This window comes from Pagrus pagrus, assembly GCF_965226575.1.
Source record: "Pagrus pagrus genome assembly, chromosome: 6".
Taxonomy (NCBI): domain Eukaryota; kingdom Metazoa; phylum Chordata; class Actinopteri; order Spariformes; family Sparidae; genus Pagrus; species Pagrus pagrus.
In genome coordinates, this window is record NC_140190.1 from 28,097,583 (window position 1) to 28,114,006 (window position 16,424).

The 16,424-nt window shown below is 39.3% G+C and overlaps 1 protein-coding gene across 8 annotated transcripts; it reads right to left on the bottom strand.

The window, feature by feature from the left end:
* Positions 1-414: 414 nt before the first annotated feature.
* On the bottom strand, positions 415-13,221 carry fxr1 (FMR1 autosomal homolog 1). 8 transcript variants are annotated; one of them, XM_084355025.1, is made up of 19 exons: positions 13,016-13,221; positions 10,496-10,548; positions 10,317-10,410; positions 10,140-10,211; positions 9,736-9,884; positions 9,397-9,490; positions 9,123-9,239; positions 8,323-8,493; positions 7,683-7,761; positions 7,377-7,486; positions 7,133-7,219; positions 5,587-5,718; positions 5,246-5,447; positions 4,944-5,037; positions 4,161-4,282; positions 3,829-4,038; positions 3,479-3,556; positions 2,829-2,908; positions 415-2,310 (listed from the first exon to the last, which is right to left on the bottom strand). In XM_084355025.1, exons 1-19 carry the CDS (start codon positions 13,175-13,177, stop codon positions 2,119-2,121), a joined length of 2,298 nt encoding a protein of 765 aa, XP_084211151.1. In that variant the 5' UTR covers positions 13,178-13,221; the 3' UTR covers positions 415-2,118. The 8 variants fall into 8 exon arrangements, with proteins under 8 accessions (XP_084211151.1, XP_084211150.1, XP_084211149.1 ...); XM_084355024.1 differs by having other exon boundaries at positions 7,133-7,225; XM_084355023.1 differs by having other exon boundaries at positions 7,133-7,228; positions 13,016-13,219.
* Between the last annotated feature and the right edge of the window lie 3,203 nt (positions 13,222-16,424).

Consider the following 16,424-nt stretch of genomic DNA (forward strand, 5'->3'; position numbering starts at 1 on the left):
CTGCTTTTTCATCTACAATCAGTCATGTAAACCAAAAGTCTGACATTTGAAATCAAACTATCCAGTCATCATACTGAAAGTACTCTGTTGATCCCTTACTGTGGAAATGAGCATTTAATAATCCTGATCAAAACATATAAAGTTAACAAGAGCTGGTAAAATAAACAAGGTGACAATATGCATTGATTTCAGTGGGTACAGGTATTCTGTAAACTTTGTTTTACACTATAGAGTTTATAGTAACAATTTAGATGTGATGATAAAGACTTTGAGTCTGGTTTAGGTACCTTGAAAGTGCCTGAATTTGACTCATGAGATGTTGTATGAACCCTGTACAAATAACAGCAGATGGCAACAGAGCATCATATTTGTACAACTTCTGTCATATTACTTTTCATCAGAGAGACAAAACAGTCAGGTTTTAGATCTACATGGAAGATCAAGTTTATTTAAGAACTACCTGCATACAAAACATATTGCACATCAACCAACCAGAACGATCCATTAAAAAAAAAACATACTGTAGTTGACCCAACAAAAACACTTGGGATGTGACAACTCTCAGTAGTCCAAATTTGTTTTAAAAGAAAACCCTAGGTAACGCATGTTTTAGTGTCAAGAAAAAGGAGAGCTTCTCTTGTTTTTGTTTTTTTCTTTTAAATACTGTACATTTCTTAAATAAATAAACCAAATAAATCTCCTTCCTTAGTGGAACAGTCATGACCAGTTTCCAGCCAGCCAGTCTGTGGAAGAACCATGAAAATGACATCATTGTCACCTGGGCTTGGTTTCCCAGAAACATCTCATCACCAGGGTAGGCTGGTTCTTACAGCTCAAACAGGATCTTTGCAATATGTTAAAGAGATTTTAACCTCAGATACAGCAAACATGCTTTGAGTCTCTTTTGAAGTAATTGGATTACTCTTTTAATATTTGATATCATGAACTACCTGATGTTTAGCAACGAGACGTTTCAAGGAAACCCAGCGCTAATGGCTACATCTCTGTCCAGCAATAAACAGTAACAGGCCAGTTTCCAGACTCAACTACAATCAACTTTTTAACAGAAAAAGTTTATGTTTCAGTGCAAAGAAAACAACTCTTCTATTGTTTTTCTTTTCCAGACACGCTGTAATTACATTTCCTCTCTGAAGTGGTTGCATATTGAAAAACAGAAAGCAGCTATTGTCAAACTCTTCAACAGATACATATATAAAGGATAACTGGACTCATTTTCCCCACAAACATTAAGAATAAACACACCTGATTTTAAAAAGATATGCCTCTGAAATCCTTTCAGTGTTTGCCTCCACCTGCCTGTGGTGCCATAAGGGTACGTGTAGACCGAGGAGACAACACATCTGGTTCATCTGTGGCAGGCCATGGTCACCAAGTAACACAGAAATAAGTGAAAAGATTTCAGATGGTGTGCAGAGCCAGGCAACAACATGTTGAATCTACTCTCAAGGCACAACAGCTGATCACATGTATGTCAGACATACGTGGGTTTCCAACAAAACCTATCTGCACTGTGGTACTGCTCATGCAGAACATTTAATTTACAAACTACTTCAGATGCACAAAACATCCTGAAAAAGGTTGTGGAAGCATCTTTCTAAGTCCACCAAGTAAAAGGCTGACTTTTTTTCTAAAACCCTGCTATGATATTATTTATATCAATAAAAAAGGAACTGCTGCATTCATACCACAGTATGGGTTTGAGTGGAATCCCTGTCTGCATTTTATAAATACTGCGTTCAGCCCGACCTCTCCCTGAGCTCTCAATGAAGAGTGGACTGAAAAGTACAGTTAAGTAGATGTCTGTGAGTGTGTGTGTGTGTTTTGACTATCTTTGGCAAGCTCATACAGGAAGTACTATTGTACAAAAACGGTAGTAAAATGAATAGTTGGACAGAACACGTGTGTAAAGGGGAGGTTAAGGTTCAGACCTCTAAAATAGTGGAACAGGTTTCAAATATTTGTAAAGTAAAAAAAAGCAACAGTGCTTGTTGTATTTAAATGTTTTGTTTTTAAGGCTGCTCCAGAGACAGGGAGATTCAATCAAGTGCAGCCAAAGAATTTAAAATATTTGAAACCATTTCCTTTGCTCCAGTCTGACTAGGAGAGTCCGTTTACAACGGGTTGCGGGTTAGAGTCCTCTTTGTAGGAGACTTTGGCGGGCCTCTCAGTGGAAGACGTAGGAGCTCTGGTGGCACTGCTGCCCTCACTGTCGCCAGCATTGTTGTTGGAGCCATTGGTGGTGGCCGGGGCGGACGGCGGGCTGTTCTCAGCGATGGCATCTACCTGACCCTGAACAGAAATGTAGGACAAACAAATAGTTAACTACTAATGAAATTAAACCAATTCACCATAGGTAGTCATACAACAAACTAGGTTTACCACCTCACTGTTCCTGAGCTATGGCTTTGAATAATGGCCAATTATTAAATGTCATAACTTCAACCTTTTACCCTCTTTTCAATTGTGTTAAATCTTATCATTATTATCATAAAATTGTTGAGCAATGGCCAAATTTGAAGAAATTCCCTCAAGGCTCTTAATAAATATCATTCACGAGAATGGGACATGATGAGGTCACAGTGACCTTTGCCAACAAAATCGAAATACTTCATCCTTCAGTCTAAGTGGACATTTGTGCCAAATTTGAAGAAATTCCCACAAGGCATTCTTGAGATATCGCTTCATTCAGGGGTAAATAAAATCAAGGTTAAAAACCAAAAGTTTGATAAGTGATCGTCAAGCATCAAGAACTTTAATGGACCTTCATCTGGATCTGTTGTCTGCCAACAGGACATTTAGGTACTAACCACATCCTTATTTATCTTGGTGTCCTTGGTGGTCTGTCTGCTCTGAGATTCAGCCCTGGATATGTAGTCAGCCACGGTCACTGTACAAAGAAGACAACAAAGAAATAAATGGTCATGACATTTTCTGTTTTCTTTAAATAATTCCAGTCAAACAGTTCATCTGTCTGGACCCTGTCTGGCAGTCTGAAAGGAACCTTTTCAGCACTTTCAGACTCTCTTCTTTTTGTGTTATGCACTCGCCTAACTGGAGTCCTTGTACATGTGACATCCAACACAACATTACAGAAAAGTAAGTTAAAGGTTAAGGCTTACTATGACACACCACAACCAGAACTGCTGTGAGTGTAATGGACAGCCTGACAACATGAAAACAAACCTAGTAGTCTAGATGTTAGTAAACAAAAAATACAAAGATGCAGACTTTGCTTTGCACAGCAAACCACTGTTGACAGCCAGTCAACCAACCACATCACAGGGCAGACACACTCACTTACCAAGCAATGAAAGAGATCCAAGCAATTTCAACAACTTTTTGGTTTAGTATGTCGTTGGTGGCACACAAACAAACGCCAGGCCTGGTGCATAGTTTTCTAGACAAGCCTTTAGGTGCACAGTTTAGGAGAGGGGATTCTGGCAGTTGCTATGGTTACCTGGCTGCCTCTCCTCAGGCAGACGGATGCGACGACGTCGACTACGGTTACGACGCTGAGGTTTAGCCTCGGGCTCATCTAGGGGTGTGAGGTTGTCACAAAGAGAGGGATTTGGGGCTTAAAATGCTTTTAAACCAGAGTCCTGTCTTTGAACTGCACCTGCACCTTTTACACCTACTCAAAGAAATGTATGATGGACTTTCTGATAAAGACATGCTGCGAAAGCACTGACTGTTTTGTGACAAATGTGTTCTGACAACAATATCTTACCTGTATGCCCTCTTTCAGTATTGTGTGCGCATGAAGAAGTCCAGTAAAATGATTGATCCAGATAAATGAGACTTCCATACCTGTTCCATTTTCACTCAATGAGGCGTTGTCCGACTCGCTCATGCCGTCCATCAGGGTGGCGTCCTCGTCTGTTCTGCGTCGTCGAGATCTTCTTCGTCGGTTGGCAGGCAGGTTGGACTCACTGGCGTCTGTATCGGCTGTCTGGTCTGTCTCTGTGTTTGTCTCCGGGGCTCCATAGGCATGGTTGTCCTCATGGTCCCGAGGTCCTGCTGCAGTTTCATACGATTCACAGAAAATAGGTTACAGTTAAGTCAAACTACCATATGGCTTTTATAAGACAAAAATGTTTTTGTGTCCCTCTCTTTATCCCCCCCTCAAGAGGGAATTTTACCAGAGCTGTTGTGGTATCCTCCCCTTCCTCCTCTTCCCCGTCCTCCAGTCCCTCCTCGGCCTCTGCCGGGTCCAAGCCTCCTGCGACCATCTCTTTGTGGGCGCGAGCCTCTCTCCCTCTCCCTTCACGTCAGTCAGTCGATAAATCAGTCAATCATTCAAAAAAAATCTTAATGTTTATAGGGATAATATGCAGGACTTTCCTAAAATAATAAAAATAAACAATGTATAGACTCATACAAAAGAAATCTCTCAGGTTATGTTGCTGTCTTCGTCGCTAACAGGCGTCATAAAGAGCTGCAAGTGTGTGTGTTTGTTAAACTGAGGGTGGCGCGAGCTACACACACACCCTCACAGAGTAGACAGTCAAAGAGTGGACAGGATTAAGTGTGCACTTTGGCTGCATTCACACAAAATCTAGAGGGTTGCGCCAAAGGTGTGGGTGTGTTTATTTGTGCTTTAGAATATAACTGGCATGAAATAAATCAAATATTTCATTTCACTGGTTCCTTGCTTTGTTTTCGTCAACGCCACTCCCATTCTTCATTCACTCTCTGAATCGCTCTGCCACCCCTGCTCCCTCTCTCTCTGTCTTGAAGGTTGAGCCGGGGAGGAAGTGGCAAACTTTGAATGGTGTGTTTACTAATAACAACCGACAAATCCTGCAAGTTATGCCTTTAAACATAGGTATGCTCAACACTATAAAATTCAATAAAAGAGATGCTGTCTTGCGCATGTCATCGACTAAAAACACCAGCTACAGTTTGATAAAAACGCAAATTACCTGTCCTGGTCCTCTCCAGCAAGGGACCAGTCACTGAGCTCATCCCTGCGCTCTGAATCTGTCTCAGAGGCGTTGGACTGCTCTGAGTTGGTGCCTGGAAACATCAAACAAGAGGACAGAGACGGTCACACAGAAAGGTTCAGACAGATGCAAAAATCTTCTTTTGTCCAGACAGTGTCATTCAATAACTGTTTTGTATCTCATTTCTTGTACATTCTTACACAGACAACTTGTAATGCCACAATATCTGGCAGCAAACAAGATTTTTGTTTTTTTAGTATTTGCTTTTACAAGGTGCCTACCATATCCAGTGCTGTAGCTGTGGCCTCTGCGCCCACGCCCCCGACTATTGTAGGAGCGAGTGGTATGTGAAGAGGACGAGGAGGCATTGGCACTGCCATCTCCTCTTTCCCCTCTCTCTCTGTCAGCTGGTCGGTGACCCTGAGTGATCTGACGTAACTGTTCATCAATCTGCATCCTCTCCAGACGAAGCTGCTCAACCTCCTGGAAGGGAAAAAGAAACCAGGGGTAACGGTAAGATTAAAGAGAAACAAAAAAAGACAAAAGGAACAGCAAGGAACTGCAAACATGTGAGATTCTTTCTGTGTTTGTCTGGATGCATATGCATAATCATCATTCACACATCTACATCATATCCAGTGTGACTTGTGTTGGTCATTCTGAGTCTTCCTAGGCGGTTTCCCTGTTTAACAGCCACAATCTGCCTAAGCTCTTCCTCTAGCTGCTGGCCCTCCACAAGAAGCTCCTCCATGTCCTATGGACGGACACACATGCACACACACACAGTGCGAAACAAACACAAACAAAGCACCAACACAGCACGCAAACATGCAAACAGCACAGGGAACACATTGATACATGCAAAGTGCAATTTGTATAAAAAGTGAAAAATAAATCACAAAATAACCCGGGAGAAATGCCACATTATCCTGATTTTACTAGTTTTTCAATGACAATGAAAATTGTGATTCAAAATGTAATCATCCATAATGATCATGAATTATATCGCAATATCTGTCAAAATAATCGCAATATCACTTTTTGACCATATCATTCAGCCCTAATGACTGGCCTATAATTGAAACTACAAGCTAACTAACTGTGACTGATTGAGCTGTTAGCCTCAAAATGGGATAAACTCAAAGACGCTTTCTCTGATACTCGATACCTCGATAAACCTTTTAATCATTGCAACAAACAAGTAATAGGGATCGACCGTTTTACATTTTATTCAGGGCCAATACTGATACTGATTATTAGTAATAAAGCAGACTGATAACCATTATATATTTGCAGTAAAAATAAAAATGTAGCATAACCAGAATGGATGTAATTAAATTCCATTTAATCAAGTACTGTATTCAAATACAATGTTGAGGCACTTGTATTTTGTACTTCTACAAAATTTTGGATTGGTGGGATGCAAGAATAGCTTGGACCTTAATACTAAAGTATACAAATAAATAATGCTGCACGACATGCTAAGGGAAAAACAAAAACCTCATATTGCGATTGTTTGAATAGATATAGCCATTACAAGGAGTTCCAATTTAGTCAGAACATCTAATTAATTTCCATAATTCATTTAATATAAATCAAATACAAAAATGATGATGTGACTTTTTCTGGGAAATATAATTTGTATGCTGGGGCATCTCAGTAGCATCACAACGCTTTAGTTAAAATGGTATGTTGGCACAATTTACCACCTCCTTTGATTTGGATATTGCACTTGTCTTATTTCGATAAGACAGCTGTACAAGTTAGTTTTCTTGCATTTTTTATGTATACAGTTTCCTAAGTTGTTTATTATTCATATTAAATCATTTATAATTACTGATTGTTTTTTAATACTTTCCCATCAGGTATTACTTCATTAGAGTCCATGCCCAGTACAAAATCAAAGTGTTACTGTTTAGATTTTAGCAAAGCTTACAAAGCGTTGTAGACATGCTAGTGGCCACATAAATGCCAGTTAGTATGTATGGAAATTATTCCATCATGTGGTCATTGTTTCACTTCATGCTGCCACCTGAATGAAACACCGTTTAGCCAAGAGACGCATTAGCAGGCTGCCTGAAATGGTGGTAAACTGAAGCTGTGGCATAGAGTGAAAGAATTGGCAAAAACAGGCATCAAAAACAATGCATATTCATAGGCATGCTTACATTGAGGTAGGAGATGTGGTACTCCAGCAAGACCTGGACGTTGCCAATACTCTCCTTAGTACCGACAAAGGTGAATGGGACCATTCCCTGTGTCGACAAAACACAAAAACACAACACACATGTTAGTATGGGACTGATGAGGAAACAAAAGTGTCTACATCATTTGTATGGAGCAAAAACACTATATCAGTACTCTACAGCAGCTTTATCAAAAAGAGTTAAGACGTGGCAGTAGCAGGCTTACTTCCTGTCGGGGCTGCTTGTTGTCATTGTCTCCTTCTATCCTGACTCTCACCACACCAGACTTGTCCACAATCTCCTGGATGACCTTACCGTTCTTACCAATCACTTTGCCTGGAGACAGAGAGCAGGTAAAAGTTGAAATGGCAACTTGTAAGAATGAAACAGAGTTGCAAGTCAAACAGACTTAAAAGTCTTTCAATGCATCACAGATGCTGTAATTGTCTGTCATGTGGTACCTTCGTAAACGTTAATCGTATAAGTTGTGACAATTTCCCTGCTTAGACAGTAAATGTATGTGTCTACATACCAACAAGGTTTCTGGGCACCTGAACAGAGTCTTCCAGAAACTCCAGGAAGCCCCTGGCCTTCTTCACTGCCTCTGCTGACTGAAAGACAACACAGGATTGAAAAGAAGATGACTGGTTGCTCTATTTAACACAATGTAGGCAAAAATGTGAACAATGCTCTTTAAACGGCAGATTAGAAAACAATCCAGGCACTCCAAAAAAGAAAATATCAAAAAAGGCGGAAGGAAATATTTAAAAGCCTTTATTGTAATGGCTAAATCATTAAAAAAGGCACCCTGTTTTGACCATGAGGTCTTGGACCCCTGATGAAGACCCAATAGTCGAACCTAATGGTCTTTTTAACACACACAGACAGACAACAGTATGCATCTGTATTTCCTACATACATTTAGGTCAGTCAGCTTCTGAATACAGTCAATTAATCATAAAAGGATGATGTTCAAATCCACTTAAAATAACAACAAACACAACCAAAGTAAAAAAAATGAGAAGAATGCAACATGCACACATACACAGTCCTTGTTTCAGTATAAACTAAAGGTTCAAATATGTCTACACTGTTTCTCTCAACATTCATCATATGTTCATTTTTTTCCCCCCCATAATGGAAAATATTCAGTCCTCCAGACAAATCCCTACCTCTCCATAAATCCGGAAAGTGCCTGTTTCCTCATCAAGCTCGATGGCAGTGACACCTGCCACTTTTCGTGCTTGCTGGATGTTGCTGCCATGGCTGCCGATGGCCAGGCCCATCAGATCCAGTCTCACCATAAACTCCTCCTGGAAGGATGACACCAGCTGCCTGGAGCTCTACACAAACCCAAGAGCCAAGTTTGATTTATTAGTTAACATTTTCAAGAAGTTCATCTTTTTGTTTTCATTAAATCATTTTACAGCCAAAACTGAAATACATTTAAGTCATAAGTTAGTTGAAAGTGTCAAATATGTTATTCATCTCAAAAGAAAAGTCAAGTACCAATATGACATAACCCTAACCCTCTTTCTATTTAACTCCTATTATAAGGGAGTATTGGTGGTATTCATGTAAAAATCCTCAACAAAGTCAATGTAGCCTCTGCAAATATTCTTTCTTACCAACGCCTTCACCTTTACCTTTTCTTCACTCATCTGAGGTCTAAACATTACACTCTGCACTCAGCAGACAGTATTATAAGTGTAACATGAACTGAAATTATCTTTTTTATTATCTAAATTTTACAGGCTATGTAAAAGCAACACCATAAGCGCTCCTAAAAAGAGTTTGACTTTTGTTTTAGGTAATGTCATATGGCATGGTATATGTTTACTAACTGCCCTTCATGTCAACATGGTGACCAACTGATTTCTAAATTCAGAGGTTACAAAGAGTCCCCCCACCAACATTGCTTAGCTGCCCGTGTGACTTCCCCATCACCACGGCGTTCTTGTTACCAACTGACCTCCAGGTGCTTTGTGGCCTCATGGTTGCGTGACATCAGCAACAGCTTGGTCCTGATGCTGCGCAGGTGCATGTCACTCAGCAACGACACACGCTTCACTGTCGCCTCATTGGTGGACTACAAACACACAAACACACATAGAGGAAATAAAAGAAAGAGTTAACATGTGTTCAGTTGTGTTATCCATTGCACAACATAGTGAGCAGGACAAAGTTGAGACATTTCATGTAGTAGACCAAATGTTATCATAAAAATGTCACCACAGGCCAGTTACCACAATCACTAGTTGGCTGGTCTCAGGGCAGTATGAGATGCGACAGGCTCCGACTGCTTTCTTGAACTCCTTATGGGCATTCTCATTCTGGCACCTGTTTTATGAGAAAAATGACTTTAAACTTCCCTTTGTAAACAAATTTACAAATTTGGAAGGAGAGTGGGACTGAAGTAATCTTAAGAAGCATTGCAAAGCTGTTAGAGTCCAGACAATATGCAACACCTACAGCAAACAATCTACTGTGTATATATATGCTATCATTAATTATGAGGAGAACATGCATGTGAATTTAAGATTTGTCTCTCCCTAAGGCTGGTAGTGTAACACTGCTGTACATACGCTTCCTGTAGATCCTGAGGAACGGGGACAGTGCACTTGTGAAAGGAGTTCTTGGTGATGGCCTTGTTAGGGTTGACTGGACGCAGACGGTCAAAGGTCACAATCTCATTGTAAGTGGCGTCGCAGGCAGCATATTCTATCACATAGAACTGAAAAGAAAGACAGGCACAATGTGTAAAATAAAAGCTACAAACATCAACATTAAAAAAAATGGGCATGTTGATCTAAAGTATTTTCAAAATAGCAGGTTTTAACTAGCGCTTTAATAAAACAACAAAAAAAAAGGTATTCTAGCCACATTAGCCATAAATGGATGTAATAGAACATTTGTAATTTTATTCATTTTTATGTAAATATAAGGAGTATAATACAGAAATGAAGTCTTCATGACAAACTGTACTCACATCTCCCTTCATCATGCGAACTTTAGCCAGCCACCAACCACCAGGCTCCTGATCATTGGCTCTGGAGAAGATCTGACGGGAGATTAAGACCAAGACAGGGTGAGACATACAGAAACGGATAAAAGAGGAAACCAGGAAAGAAAAAAGTATAAGTCTTTATGCATGTTTACTCCTTACCTCGACCTCCTCGCCCTCTCCAATGTCCTTCTTCCCTTCAGTGGGCGGTAGCATCCTGACATCACTGAAGGGCACCTGGCGCTCTGGCTGCCAACTGAAAACAAGTAATTTTTCTTTAAAATTTTGAACTTGGCATGTTTTATGAAAGCAACTGGAATACAGGAGAAAGAGAGACTCACTTGTTCTCAAAGGCAATGGTGAGAGAGTCATCGTGGATATCTTTGACCAAGCCCTGCGGAACAGAAAGACACACAGATAGGAGTAAACATGTGAGTCTTCAAGCAAGCTCTCTCCTTTCAGTTCTGCTGGTTATCTAGAGTAACAAGACTTTTGCTAAAGAGTTTTCACATGACTTTTTAATGCTTTTGGGAATCAAACATAAAACTCCTTTCAACCGCATTGTTTTTGGTTTAGCAGCAAGATTGTCAGTGGCAGACATCTTAAAAGCTACGCAAATAAAACCTGTAAGAAAGTGTTTAACCGCTGGAAAGATGGCCCTTGAACAAAACTGGGTAAATATTTTTGAAATTTGTGTTACATCACCAGAGAGACTACAGAAAAGGGGCTGTGGTATTCCCATTTGATCAAAAGGTAAAAAACCTACATTAACTAGAATGCACTGCACCGCACAGGACGGACTAACAATGCTGCGAGTTGAGCGGTGTTTGTTTTTGACTTGGGAGTCTGGTTGTTTTAGTCTCTCTTTAATAGGCAGTGTAGTAACAAATTCTTGGTTTATAGTTAATCAGAACTGTCTAGTTTGGTGAGGAGTTTGTTGAGATGCCCCTCACTTGATCCAAGAGAGAAAGAGAAAGAGAGAGAGAGAGGCAGCTTTACCTCTCTCTCTTGATCCGACTATACTCTTTGTGTCCGTGGATGCAGGCATAAAAAAAAGGAAGCACAATCTGTTGTTGATACAACACTCCTAAAATCTGCCAGATGACGCCTTTTGCATCCTTTGGTGGATTTTTGCAAGCAAAACAGTGAGAGGCTCTGGGCGTAGGCAAAATCGAGAGAAGTTTACCATCATTCAGTTGCATAAACTACCAATACTGAGGTATTACAAAACTGGTTGAAAACCGACAAAATTCCTGTAAGTATCTTCATAACTATAGTACGGAAATACATAAAAGCCACAATGTCAATTTGTCACAAAGTGACATGAACAATACTTCCAATGCAGTGTGTGTGAGGAGCTGAAGCAATTAGATGCTCTTTTAGCTATCAATTATTTATCATTTTTCAAACAAATGTACCAAACATTATCTGGTTACAGCTTCTAAAATGTGAGGATTTGTCACTATACTACGTAAATAATACTAAACTGAATATCTTTGGGTTTTGGACTAGCTTGGTCAGACAAAACATATGATTATATCTAAGAAATTATAAAGGGCATATCATACTATTTCATAGAAAAATATTTAAAAATTTTAAATAAAACAAATTGCAAATTAATCAACATTAAAATAAAAACATTACATGCAGCCCTAGTTAACTTCTTTTCCACATCATAAATGAGATCAGCTGTAAATAACCTTATGATTGGCCACAATGAAACACCTGAACTGAACATTTCCTTGGTGTTCAGGTATTCAAAACTATGGAATTAAAGCCATCTTGTGTGAAGTTAAATAACGTTTTAACAGAAACACAGAATCACAAAGCCAATTTAACTCTAGACTTCAAGATCCACCAGTGGGCACAGTGACTCATGAAACCAGGGCTGAGTAGACAGAGAGAGCAGTGAGGACAGGATCATATAGTTGTAAAGGAGTCATCTGAGGAATGAGGCCTTAGGGGTGGGGGAAGAAGAAGAAGAAGAAGAAGAAGAAGAAGAAGAAGAAGAAGAAGAAGGAGGAGGAGGAGGAGGAGGAGGAGGAGGAGGAGGAAAGGGGTCCCTGTGGCAGAGGAGACGAGAGAAGGACAGAGGAAACACACAGACGAGGTTGAAGGAAAGGAGACGGGACTGTGACAGGCAGCAAGTCTAGAAATAGCTTTTAAGTCTACGGTATCAGTGACCCACTGCTGACATGCCAGCTGGTCCAGATTGACAAGGAACAGCTGGCTCACACATACACATAGAAAAAAATAGCTTGGGCATGATGAAGTATCAAATAATAGACAGCCGTTGAGTTGATGCAGAGAGCTGAAAATCACTGTCAGAACTAGCCGTGTTGTCTACAAAATATCACATACTTTAATAAGACATATGGTCACATTATTAGGGTTTTAACAGCTCTAATAACAGTTACACAACTCCATTAACCGAATAAATCATACAGAGTTAGAATGACGTCCGACCACATTTTACTCGAGCCACATCTTTTGACGTCAACAGTTAGACAACTAGCAAGTTAGCTAACTTTTAGCTTGAGGAAGCTTCAACCGAACCTCAAGTAAAACGAATAAAAGCCTTTATCGGCGATATAGTCCCACTGCCGCGGACATGATCATGTTTGTTCCACTCTGAGTATAAAAAAAGGTTGCTAAAAAGTGACAGTTGGCGACGACTTGCGAGCGATGCTAGCTCAGTATGCTAATGTTGGCTAGCATTGCTAGTACAAGCTAATAGCGAGCAGTTGGTGGGTTCGGAGCGACTCGGAAACTGTTGCTGTGGACCACGACAGTTTAGCTACAATACTGTGTCGTGTAGCGTGATATCGTGTTTGTTGCTGGATTGATAAGCCGGTATTTACCTTGTAATAAGCCCCGTTGGAGCCACGGACCTCCACCGCCAGTTCTTCCATATTGGACACGCAAAGGATGTTGGGACGACAGGTGCTCCTGAAAGCATCAGCGGTGAAGTTTGCAGAGTGGAGAGGTGACTGCTGCAGGGCAGCGGTGTGTTTACTGCTCATTCACTGTTGTACCTCGATGTGTATTAATGTAACTCACTTCAACGTTTAATTATGTTTCCTCACGACGACAATTAAACAAACTGAAGCTTCATCTGACATCTTATTGTTGTATTTTGGTTGTCATAGAGTGTAATACAGGTTAACGCCAACAAACAATCATATTCATCAGTTCACAGACTGCTAACAGTGATGGAATGTAGATTTACTCTAGTACTGTACTTAAGTACAATTTTAGGCACTTGTAGTTTACTTGTATTTCCATTTTCCATTACTATGGCCTACTTCCACCTCACTACATAGAGGCAAATATTTAACTTTACTCCACTAGATTTATCTGATAACTTTAGTTACTAGTTACTTTTCAGACTGAATACTGACTTCAATTACCACAAAAATGCTGAATATCTGATCTAATATTAGACCAAGTGGATAATCAGTCGATGCCTAGTATACAGTGTATACATACATGTTGATATATGAATGAATTACTTCTACTTGTATTATTGATACTTAAGTGTGACTTTTGGTTTCTTTTTACAACACTGTCTGCTACACTAGTATCACACAGTATCTGTATCTGACAGTCGTGGAAAGTAACTAAGTACATTTACTTTTGTTGTACCTATTTCCATTTTCTATTTCATATTTCTGATCAACTAAAATTCAGAGGCAAATACACAATGACTCTTACTTTGCAGATTCAGATTAATAAATAAAACTAAAACAAACAAATGTATGATGTATTATTATAGACTAAAGGATAAGTTCACCCAAAAATAAAAATTCAGTAATTATATGGAAAGTTGGGTGAAATTTTGTAGTCCACAAAACATTTTTTGAAGCGTGACAACAAACAAGAATTGCAGCATTCTCCTAAACAATTTGAGTAAATGGGGACTGGTTTTAAAACATAGAAAGCAACTGAAAAAATGGCTCCATACAGTTCATCCAATCAAAGTCTCCCAAGGCCTAGAAATCCCAAACTCATTACTTTAGTTTTAATGCATTTGAGGAGAATTATCAATCGCAGCGCCACAAGACTGATTTCATCAATGCACACATCACGCACTGGACACATAAGAAGACTTAAACAGACAGAGAGGGAGACTGAAATGGGGAGAAAAGGTGTGTTGGTGTCTTGTATCTGCAGAGACCCTGCAGCCCTCTGCCTGGATTCTCTTGTTTTCTCACTTTGTTGCTGCTCAGGAAGCTTGACAAACATTTACCAATGTTGGTATTTGACGTCCTGGGAATGAGACTCAACAATCAACAAACTTCGTGGTGCATTTAGGATCAGCTCGGACAAATACCGCTGATTCTAGCTTTAAGATTATTGGTCTTTGAATTTTATTGATATGACAAGAGGTTCAGTTAGCTTTGCACAGAAATGGCCAGTAGGAAACTTTCAGAGGAGAACTTTTTACTCTGAGCATATTTCAGAGCCTGTACTTTATTTCTTTTAGTTCAGTAAAGTTTTTTACACAACTATCTGTACTCATGTAATTACTTGAGTAAGGAATGTGTGGACTTTTGCCACCTCTTATTGTAGCATCTCAACTTATTTGAGATGTTGTTGCACCATATGGAAAACAATGTTCCCATATTGAGACACTTCATTTTGATGTTCCTGTTATTATGTTATTATGCATTTGGATTCACTAATGCAGTATAAGATACAGAATCACTGCACTCACCATTGTTTATCTGATGCGTTAAAACCAGTAAAATCTACTGTTGCAACTGAATATATATTTCACACTCATTTTTATTTTCTATTTCCCTCGAGCAAAATGAGGACCAGTTTACTAATGGATAAAATGATCATCCGTCAAATTTATCACATTGGGCTCATTTCACATCAGATCTTCACTTGTTCTCCACAGAGGAATAATCCAGTGTGAAAGCTGTGAAATACAAAGCAACCACCTTCAAGGCTCAAACGTGCCAAATAAGACATTTTTAGACCAAAAGTACTTCACTGAAAATAACTCCAGCTGATGTCTCATGATTCCAGCATCACTCAGTCCCTTATTCATTCATCTGTGCAGCGCATGAATAGCTAGGTAGAGGTAGGTGTTTGTCAGATTTAGACTTTTTAGTGTATTGTTCATTCACATTCACAAATTATTGGAGGGCTACTTTGGAGTAAAGACACATTGAGCGCAAGAGTGAGTCGAACAGGGAGCAGACACTGGCTCATTTTTCAGAAACAACCACTGTGACACCTAGTGGCCAACGGTTATCCTCCTGGGGACTGATACTCTCTGCATCAGATACTTATTCTGATTTGGTACCAACATGAGATAAAAGCTCAATGGTAAAACGAACTTCAATGGGTCATATCGGTGTCAAATCAAGCCAAACCCTGGTTTGAAAATATAGAAATTTATCACAGGAAATAATTTGATTTTTTGATCATTCGATTTTGGATTCTCAGTGTGACTTGACAAGTTGTTTTAGGTCAGGTTGAGATACAAAAGCTGATCAGTTTTAAGAAGTCGGAAAAGTCACTCTGACTTCTGCCTGGTCATAAAATCAAAATGATCACTTACAACGAAATGACAAAAGATCCCTCAAAGGTGCACTGTGTAGTTTTGAAGAAGAAATTCAAACTCAGAACTGTAATATTTACAATATTAATGAGGTAATAATACAAACTCAGAAATATTTTATTTTTTTCCATAACTGATAAACAGCTGTTCTCAGAGGAAAATAAGGTCCCAGAACACTGTTTGAAGCTAGAAAGGTGGCGGGGTCCACCACATATAAAGAAAGTACGGTCCTAAGTAACAGCATGAAATTGGGTTGTTTGTTTAGTCAGTCATGAAAACGAAGAGTTTGTTTATTTAGTATGTTTATGTGTGAAAATCAATCAAAGAAGATCTGTCTCTTCTGATTAAAGTTTCTTCCCCAAAACTACACAGTGCACCTTTAAATAATCTTCAAAATTATCTTAGAGTAATGTCTTGCTTGCTGATGCTGTCAAACATTTTAGGATTATATTTCTTTATTCTGTTTATTTGTCCTTTTATTTGTTTCACATACATAAATACAAAACCAAGAGGGAATATGAAAATAATAAAGTACATGTGAAGGGGTGGTAGAAGTGTATACTGGCTAATATTGTAACCACACCCAGATGTCATAAAAATGGAAAAAATACAAACATTCAAGATCACTTAATACATTTTAAATAGTATTCAGAAATGTCACAATATAAGTGTAGACTGAGAATTCAAATGCAGAA

Coding starts and splice junctions, on each gene's coding strand:
- fxr1 (XM_084355023.1), bottom strand. CDS start 13,177: ATGAGCAGTAAACACACCGCTGCCCTGCAGCAGTCACCTCTCCACTCT. Junction 9,491..9,735: donor CCTCAGGATCTACAGGAAGC/GTATGTACAGCA, acceptor CTCATAAAACAG/GTGCCAGAATGAGAATGCCC. Junction 5,719..7,132: donor ACCACATCTCCTACCTCAAT/GTAAGCATGCCT, acceptor GTCCGTCCATAG/GACATGGAGGAGCTTCTTGT.